Source organism: Vigna angularis, chromosome 9 (assembly GCF_016808095.1).
Source record: "Vigna angularis cultivar LongXiaoDou No.4 chromosome 9, ASM1680809v1, whole genome shotgun sequence".
In the NCBI taxonomy this organism is placed as follows: domain Eukaryota; kingdom Viridiplantae; phylum Streptophyta; class Magnoliopsida; order Fabales; family Fabaceae; genus Vigna; species Vigna angularis.
The window spans coordinates 31,533,813-31,544,582 of record NC_068978.1 but is presented as its reverse complement, the minus strand read 5'-3'; the positions used below and the strand labels follow the sequence as shown (position 1 = coordinate 31,544,582).

The 10,770-nt window shown below is 28.7% G+C and overlaps 1 protein-coding gene across 1 annotated transcript; it reads left to right on the top strand.

Annotated features, from left to right (window-relative positions):
- The first annotated feature begins 7,128 nt into the window (after positions 1–7,128).
- On the top strand, positions 7,129–9,696 carry LOC108347343 (uncharacterized). The gene is made up of 3 exons (XM_017586510.2): positions 7,129–8,042; positions 8,537–8,655; positions 9,062–9,696. The coding sequence occupies exons 1-3, from the start codon at positions 7,342–7,344 to the stop codon at positions 9,319–9,321; spliced, it is 1,080 nt and encodes a 359-aa protein (XP_017441999.2). The 5' UTR covers positions 7,129–7,341; the 3' UTR covers positions 9,322–9,696.
- Positions 9,697–10,770: the final 1,074 nt, after the last annotated feature.

Here is a 10,770-nt window from a genome sequence, read left to right as displayed (position 1 = left end):
GATGATAATAAAAATAAAAAAATTTAAAATTTAAAACCCTTACAGGCTGTGAATTTAATGGAGAAGGGATGGGCCAACTTCTATCAAGTTTTCAGACCAAATATATTTTGAAAATAATAATATATTCACTGAATATTTAAGTATAACTTCAAACAGAAGAAGAAGAAAAAAACTAATTTCAATGACTGGTGATTAAATTACGTAATGAGAAAGAGAGATAGGAAAAAGGAAAAGAAAACAAAAAATAATATCTGTAACGTAGTGTGATTATAAAAGAATACCAAGCTCAAATCTTTGCTCAAATTCACTAGTTGCACCATTCATCATTGCTTTTAAGAGTGACATTTGCCAAAGTAAATGATAGTAAAAATCCCCAGATTTTCCCCTTCATTTCTTTTCAAATCACTCTATTCAAGTACACATGCATCACCATTTTCCATGCTCAGTGAATGCAAACAACAAAAACTACTTTACTGTTAATTTCTATACGTGCGAGATCATATCTACCAAACAAGTTTCACGTTGATGCTGATTCAATTGATACGAAGATTCCCAAAAAGGTATCCTAAACAGTTAAGGCCCAGAAGTTTGATTTCATTAAATATTACTTAGAGGATAATATTAATGCCCAACATGTTTTTTATACTACGAGTGAAATATTGGTTATAAAATGAATATCACATTTGAAGTATGTAAACTTAATATTTTATGGTTCATATTTTTAATACAAGGATTGAGATAGAACATTGATTTGTTGTCAAAGAGGATTTTATATCACTAGCTAGGTATCATTTTTTTGCCCCAAGTTGTTGCCATTAGTCAACTATTGATGATTTTGTTACTAGATTTTGTACCTTACACATTGGTTGAAGAGCTTTTTGGGAGCTTGTTTGGGAAGTCTTCAAAAAAATAAGTTTTGTTAAATATACACATAGGATACTACTATATTTATAATAGAAAAAATATGGGTTAGACCAAAATACAAATGATGAATAAAAACAAACAAAAGATAAAAGATAAAGATAATATATATATATATATATATAAAATATATATAATAATCTAATATATTTAACAATCTCCCTCAAGCTGGTGCATACAAATCGTATGTACCAAGCTTCTTACAAAATATAATCAATTATCGGTCTCTGTAAAGACTTAGTGAAAAAATTTGCTTTTAGACTCAAGTGATACCAAATTGTTGATAATTTGCAAAGACGACATGAAAAACGACATACCAACCCAGAAAACTCTCCTTGAGCAACAAATTTGAGAGATTTCCCCATATAAATCTCTTCTTGCAAATCATGGTTAAGGAACACATTATTGACAACCAATTGATAAATAGTCCATTGCTGAAGAACACCCATGATTATAAATAAACTAACAAAATCCATCTTTGCCACACAAGAAAAAGTATATATAAGCAGGTCAGATACATAGGTGATAAAAGAGATGTCAAAAGAGATAGCAACGGAAAAAGCCATGAAAGAATAAGAGAAAGAAATCCTAAAAATCCAATATTCTCCGATCAAGGAACCAGACACAGATCTTGAAAGAGGAGAAAGAGGTGACCTAGGCACTCTAGATGCTATCGGAGAGGAAACAAGACGCGTGACCATACTCTATGGAAAAAGAGAGCATATTCGCAATTTCAAAAGGCAAGTGAGAGAATGTAGGAACTTCGATGAAGACATCATTGACAATACAATGGTTGTCTAACAGAGGTAACAAAATTATTTTTCTAACAGAAACAAGCTCTAAATACCATGTTGAATATTAAACACAAGGGAAATTAATCCCATACATAATTTTTACTATATTGAACAAGTTTCTTCTATCATTTCTTAGGTAGAAATAATCATAATTTTTTTTTCTTGTCTTAATCTCTGCATGTTTTTCTTAAGTAGAAATAGTCATAATTTTTTTTCTTTGTTTATATAAAAACATGAAAATTGACTTGCACATGTTTGTTTCGTCTTGTGTTGAGTTCTTCTTTTGTTGTTTGATCCTTAGAAAAACTCCAAAAACATATTATTTGTTGTTTAGGTTTAAATTGAGAGGTCTTAATTACTTTTGTTCATGTCGTGATATTTACTTGCATGTCTTGATACTTGCATGCTAATAACTTATTATTTGAGTTCTTAAAAGTCAAGATTGGGAAAGTAAGACCATGAATATATATGAGATTTGTAGAGTACTTTATTTGTATGTGCAATTATTGTCTAAGATTGTTCTATTTTAAAATAAAAAACTAATTGTATCTTAACAATGAAAACTCCTAAGAATGAAAGAAATGGACATGTTAACATCTTAAACCCAAGTAAGAATGACATATCAAGTTCATAGTGTGTACTTGATTAAAGTTTTTTTTTTCTTTTTTTTCACCTTCTTCCAATAGAGTCTAATTAAAAGAGTCACTTATGGTTTAAATATTTGAATCTTTAATGGATTACCAACTACCTAAATCCCTATGTCCATAAACATCTCTCTACAATGTCTTAAACATTTATTTTTTTAACATGTGTTATGTGCACTTTGAATTCAAGTTACACAAACTGTCATGCTAGAGAACTTATAGTAAAATACTTGATTGAATGAATGAATTGAAAATGTATCTATTTGAGTATATGAATTAGATGTAAATAAACTAGGTGTGCATGATTTGATTTATAAATATGTATGAAGGATTTAAAAGTCTAACTTAGCATATTTTGTTTGATATTATGTTGTTTTATTAGTTATGATGATTGTAATGAGAAAATTTGATGATGTAGAAAGACATTATCAACGAATTTAGGATGAAGATAAAGATAAAAACTTACATTTTGTAGTTTATTATTTCTTTTTTCATATATATATATATATATATATATATATATATATATAATATATAATTTAAGTTTGTAATTAAATTAATAGTAGTATAAATTTTAGTGAAATGTAATATTTGAAAAGATTTTTGTAAAGGTATAAATTACATCAATTTTATATGAGAATTTATCCTAACATTATCATATAATTCAAATTGCTTAATTTAATTTATAATTATCAATATATGAATTTCACTAATTTTAATCTATAGTCGTATTTGATCATATATTGTTGATTTTTCCGGTATAAGATAAAAATATAGTAAAGGGAAGGGGAATAAAGGTAACGTGAGAAATTTCACTTGTTTCCAGAACATATAAATGCACTATTAATTAGTAAGGTACATATACTACTGAAAAAAGAAAAAAGAAAATCTAATAATAAGAGTACAACTACTTATCTTAAATAATGACTTTTGAAGGACCATTGAAGGTAAGTAGATTACATAAATCCGAATTTAAAACTTTACAATGTGATTGGATAAAGGAAAGTTAATTTTGCTTCCTTTAGAAATCACTTTTGAATTTTTTTTTTAAGGTAGGTGTATAAAATAAGCGAAATGGAAACATAAGGTCGAAGGTTTATAGAATTTTAATTTTCCTTTCTTTTAAAAATAATAAATTTATATATTTTGTTAAAAATTTCACATATACTATAAATAAGATAAATTTATAACATATGACAAATTTTACCTTACCAATTAATTTTGTAGAGTTGATTTGAATTTAAAATTTACTTAAGATAACATGACAACAATTCAAAATCTATTAATCCTAATAAAATTTGTTGTTATTAGATCTAGTTGCTATTGAACACCTTCATACTATTTATTAATGTTTAATCTTTCGATCCAAATGTTTCAATGTGTAGGTAAAAACTGCTCTTAAAATTGACTAAAAATATGAACGAAATAAATTTTCTGAGACGTACAAATCCAATGTCTTTAAGAACTTATTTGTGATATGTTGTGCAAGTCCCCTAGGATACAACAAAAACTTCTTGAATATTGTGAGGATCTAAAAACTAGCAAAGAACTCTAAAAAAAATAACTACACTCAGGATAAATAAAGAAAGAAAATCTTAGTCACATGACCAAAGATATCAAAGTAATCTAAGTTGAGTTTTTGAGTAAAATCTTTTGCTACTAATCTTGCCTGATACTTCTTTATGAATCCATCAAGATGATACTTGTTCTTAAAGATCCACTTATAACTAATGCGTTTTTCTCCTTTACACAAATCTACTCAGGTCCAAGTATTGTTTTTCTTAATTGATTCATTTTCAGTCTTAATGACCTTATCCCATTGTTTTGCATTAAGAGCAGTAGTAGCCTCTACGAAGATTTTTGGATCATTATCAACAATATAAGTATAAAAGTCATCTCCGAAAAAAGTATCCTACCTCTGTCTTTTAATTCTTCTCAAATCATCACACATGGCATCACTATTAGTATTTATAGTTTGGTCAGGTGTATCACTAACCTTTAAGTGAAATATATATTCAGAAAGTCAACATTTTTTGTCTCCACTATAATATTGTGCTCAATTACATCACTTTTAAGAACAATAAACCTATAGACAACACTATGTTTTGCATAGCTTAAGAACATATAATAAGAGGTTTTAGAGCCTATTTTCCTTTTCTTAAGATTGGGTAACATTACCTTACCTAGGCACCTCCACACTCTTAGATATTTAAGATTGTTAGATATATTATATATTATATCTTTATCTTTTATCTTTTAGTTAGTTTGTTATTATTTCTTAATCCAAAATTCTCCAATCAAGACACCTGAAAAAGGAAAAAGATATAATATATCTAACAAAGATTAAGTTGATAATAACTAATAGAGAATTTTATTAGTTTTCTTATGAGGCATCTTATTTTGTAAAATATATGTAATAAGAAGGGTTTCTCCCAAGAGGTTATCAAGTGCACTAGAACTAATAATCATGACATATTTATCACCTCTATCTGATATAATCCTTTTAATTTTCTTATTCAATTGGTTCTTTAATTTTGCCTTAATAATTTTGAAACACATGAAAAACTTCATCCTTATGTTTGATTAAGTACACTTTAGTCTATCTAGAATAATCATCTATCAACGTTACAAAATAATTTTTACCACCTCTAGACACGACTTATTTTAAATAAGCTTAGATCATTATGAATTAAACCTAACAATTTAGTTTAACATTCTACAGAATCATAAGTTTTCTTTGTTATTTTAGATTCCACACATATATCATTTGTTTATCATGCATATTGATTGATCCTAGTCATTATAATTTCATAACATACTAGGAGTTCACATATCCTAATCTAATATGCCACATATCATTTGAGTCAACAATGTAAGTACTTCTATTTGCACATATGTGCATGGTAGCACTAGAGTCTACCACCCAATTACTCACATTGGTCATTAGATTTATTTATGAAATGATTGCAACAATAATATCTTTCCCTTCAACTATATTTGTGTTAGGAAGATTGTCGTTTCTAGCTCTACGACTACATTGAGTTGTATGATGACCTGACTTTCCACATATAAAGCAATTTACTCCTTTTTTTAAGGTGTCGTTAGATCCATTGGGATGAGAATTTCAAAAATTATTTTTCCTTTTATAATCAGGTTTGTTCTTGTACCTTTTTTAAGCAGGTTTGTCTTCTACTATATTTGCTTTTGTAGATAATGCTTTGGTCCTTGTAGTAGAACACTACTTCCTTTTGGTATCTTCAATTATGATGTATGTAATAAGATATGGAAGCAACATCTGCATGTGTCTATATTTCAATTGTTATTTGTAGTTAGTCCAAGATGAAGGTTGTTTCTCGATTAAAAGTTCTTAAACAAACTCATAAGGCATAATTATGTTCTCTACTTTGATATCTTCAAGTAGTTTGTGATATTGGTTGATTTAGATCTTAATGTCCTTATCTTTAATTATCTCTTGATAGTAGTAATTTCTTATGATGAATCTTTGTTGAATGACGTCTTCAATAATATATTTGAGAATCAACGAATCTTAAATCTCTTTCGCTTTCTTATATGAGTAGTACACATCGAACAAATAATTAACTAAAACATTAAGTAAGGTATGTCAGCATACCTTGTTTGCAACAGTCTAGTCTTCAATGTGTTTTGTAAGGAATCTAAGCTCAAGTTTTGAAAATGTGAGAGTGGAACCAATTCCATAGATGTGTCTAAAAGGATAAGCCCACGTTTCTTTTAATGTCAGAAGTTCTGTTCAAAGAAGATATCACTTTTTGATATATCTGAAAATAGTTTCACAAAGGCATTTTAAGCTCCAAAAACAATGTTTTGAGTTTTTAAATTTGGATTGTTGTTGATATCAACCATAGATCCTTAATATTATTGTTAAAACTTATTAAAAGCACGAGCAAAGTTAGATTTTTTGAATTGTGTAAATCTATTGTTCTTATGGGTTTGTAATTTTTAAAAATCTCAAAGACTAGAAAAAAAATGAACTTTAAAAGACAATAGATAACTAAATCCAAGAAAGAAAAAAGAGGAGATAAGAGAATGAAAGGGGAAGAGAAGAAGTGTGAATTGTGTTGTATATTTCTGGAGGAAGCAAAAGATCTATTTATAATGGTAACAAGCTAAATGTTTCCTTAGCTCCTGCGGAGGAGGTAGCAAAAGTTTATCGATTCCCGTGTCATCTAAAACCACTCCATTATTGCAGGACAATACGTGTCTTTATCCTTTGAAGACAATGAATATATTTGTACGCAAAAGCCGACGAAGATCTCGTTCTATAAGTTTTGGGATTTTATACTTTACAATATATAATACCTTATAAAATTAAACTAAAATTATATTTCTTAAAATATATTTTAAAGATTTGCATAAAAGAAAATATAAAAATGAAGCGTAAAAGATTTTTATGAATTCAAAATACTGCAAATATTGGATATTCCTTAAACTCATGTTTCACATCTCCATCAATCAAAATAAGATAAATGATACTATACTTTTTTATAATATTTTTGAACACTTTTTGATAATATTTTTGATTGATTAAAAAATTACTACATAATTAATAATAATAATCATAAACATGAATCAATTACATAATAATATATAAATGATATTAAAATATTATCAAAAATATATTGGTAAAGAATCATTATTCAATAAAATATATATATATATATATATATATATATATATATATATATATATATATATATATATATATATGATTGAGTACTGTGTATTTCTGAGTGAGTAGCTTTGCAGCCTTAATCCTGACCCCATTGAAGCATAACTCACCTTACAAATCAAGCAACCTAACCTACTCACCATCACCTTAGTCTTTCTTTCCTCTTTTGCCCCAAACAACCAAACACACCCTTTTTTCACATCACACATTCCTCTTTTCCTCATCACAAATTCTCTCTCCCTTTTCATCTTTTTCTTCACACAAACAAAAAAAAATGAACTTTGGAGACAGCACCAACACCTTCACCCTCACCACCACCCCCACAAAACAGCAAACCAGTAACAACATTCTTTCCTACTCATCATGCCTACAACCTACTAATCTTCTTCCTACTCCTAATTCTACCCACATCACCACGCCGCCGCCGGACAGTTACGCCGCCGCTCACCGCCGCCAACTATACGCCAGAGAAGGGTCTCACGTGCACTGGGACCCTCACCTCACGTGCTTGCATCTTGGTAAGAGACATTACTTTGAGGATGTTACCATCGATGATGTTAGTAAATATAATAATAATGGTAATAATGTTGCCACTCTGGGGAAACCACACGTGTGCCGCGTTGGTGGTGGTGTTGTTATTTCGGGGAGCCGACACGTGGGCGCTGACGATGGTGATATCACACTGGGGAATCGACACGTGTACGGCGGTGATGGTGGTGCTGGTTACTTTTTAAAGGGCAACGATAAGAGAGCGCGGGGGTGTCATGGAGGAGCTGCCGGTGGGGGTGGCGGTGGCGGGAGCGTGAAAACGGCGGCGTTAGGGATGGTTCCGAGATGTCAGGTGGAGGGGTGCCACGTGGCGTTGGTGAATGCGAAAGAGTACCATAGGAGACATAGAGTTTGTGATATGCATTCGAAGGCACCCAAAGTTGTGGTGTTGGGTTTGGAGCAGAGATTCTGTCAGCAGTGTAGCAGGTAACTTTATCATCATCTTTTTCTTTTTTATATTTTTATTTTCAGATTAAATTCATGCATAAGCCTTTTAGTATTTTTTTATATAATTTTTATAAATAAAGATTAGAGTTTTGCTTTCTTTCACCTGAGTAAAATATTAAACAGTTAATTAATTTATACTGAATAAAATGGTTAATTATTTTCGGTTAATTGTGAGCTTTAATTTAGTCCCCTTGAATAAAAAATGGAAATTTTCATTTAGTATATGATGTTGATTTTATTATTAAGATATATAATACTAAAAAGATAAATTTCACTCTCACATTTACACAAAATTGTAACGTTATGGAATTTACTTTTGTGTTTTTTTTAAATATTTAGTGACTAAATCAGATTTTAAACAAATGTTACCATTTTAATTTGTTTTAGAGCTCAAAATGGTTGATTATCTAATTATTTGTAATCAATTATCTTTGATTGACCTAAATTACGTTAATGATGTTTACAAAATGTAGGTTTCATGTGGTATCAGAGTTTGACGACTCAAAGAGAAGTTGCAGGAGAAGATTAGCAGGCCATAATGAGAGAAGAAGAAAAAGCTCTCACCTTTCTGTTACCAGAAGTTCTAGACAAGGTAAAAACAACACATTACATTATATTTCTCAGTTAACTAATTAAGTAATTAATTAATACCCTTCTTATCTAAATCTCAATTCCTAACATAAAACTGAAGTTTAATGATGGTAGTTGAGCTATGACATTAAGCTGGTTTATTTTAATATCAGTTTGTATGGTAAAAGTCTGATACATGATGAATTGAGAAGCTACGTATCAGAAAACATAAAAGTTGAATGAAGCTGATACAAACAGAAGCAGCCAATAAGATGGATAGGTTTTGACCTCAATGATTTTGTGGTAACTTGAATGAAAATTAAGATGATCCTAACAAATGAAAATTGCCTTTTGTTGATTTGACATGGTATGATCCTATGGGAAGAACAAAATGTGATGGTTGGAGGGTTGTGAATGATGTTATGCAGGGTGTGCTCTCTCTCTTCTGTCATTTGAGAGCAGTGATAATTGGTGTTCTCATGATGATCTCTCCACAAGATGCAGTGCAGCATTGCGTGAACTCATAGCAGAAAACCGTGCTGCCCTAATGACAAGACAACAACAGCAACATGTTTATGTTGTGCCCCACCATGACGATGATGCAGTGGATGAAGAAGAACTAGAGTTTGTGGAGATACAACCGGAGTCCAATTATTTTCCTCAGCACATGTTTTCCCAGACACAATAATAATGGTTCTGTTCTGATATTGCTGCTGAAGTGACCCTGAATCTGATTTTGCACGTTGGAATTCAAGTGTGAGTCTAAGTTTCACATTATATAAAAATGAGAAATCCAAGTGTGAGTCTAAGTTTCACATTATATAGAAATGAGAAACGAGAAATGAGAAACGAGAAAGTAGTATCGATTCCTTATATAGTTGGTTAAGATGTTATTGGTATTTGTATTGGACCTTCTTCTCGATGGATCCAACATTTTCCACGATGCATGCTTTGTTTCGATGTTCCAATTCTTTTGTTTGCTAAAAATAAGAACTTCTTTCAATGGTGAGATTGTAGAGTACTAGCCAGTTATGAATGGTGATTTGTCAAGTATTTTGCTGCAGATTCTGTGTTTCTTTAGAGTGATCGATAACCAATAAAATAAAATAAAATGTTAAAGTTATTTGGATGAAGTAATTTACAGTGATTTGCACGTACATATATATGAGGGGTTGAACTGGTTTGAATACGTGTCTAAACACACATTCGATATATCACATGTGCAAACTCACTCCATAATTTGGGATGTTGAATTTTGTTTAATGACTATGTTTTGATGTTTACATGCATGTTTATGGTTAAAGCTGATTTAAAAATTTAAATTTGTAGAATTTTATAGGTGGGTATATTTGTTAAACATGTTCTCAACACATTATCTTTAAGATAAAATAATTGGTTGGTCTTCGTATTGTTTGAAAAAATCTTTATTTTTTCATATTTTGATTAATTGGGTTTTATTTTTTAAAATGTTATGTAATTTGGTCCATTTAGTTAATACTATACTGATGATTTAACTTATGTATCACATGTCAAGTAGTAGTCTTTTTTAAAATATTTTTATAATTTTTTTAATTTAAAAAAATTGTCATATATTAAGTAAATGTATTGGCATGTAACAAAGATAGTGTGTTATTAAAATGTTAAACATTATATAAAAAATTTTAATTTATTTTTGTATTTATTATTTTGATTCAATTTAATATTAATTATTTTAAAATAGATTAATTTTATTTTTTTCTAAATTAAAATCTAATTTAATTTTTATATAAATATTAATATTTTTATTAAATATTTTTAATAAAATTATGTTTATTTAAATTTATATTTTATATTGAGTTTTATTTAAATATAATTTTAAAATATTAAATGTAAATTATTTGACACATAGATAAAAAAAATCTACATTAAAGTATGGTATAATAAAATATCAATACAAATAAATTCAAAATTTTAAAACAAAATTTAAATAAGTTTAATGTGAAATATAAATTTAAATAAAAAATTAATCTTCTTAAAAATATTTAATAAAAATATTAAATAAAAATATCAACATAACATTTATATAAAAATAAATAAATTTGAATTTCGTTTAAAGATGAAAGAAATTGTTTCATTTAAAAAAAATAATATAGACTGA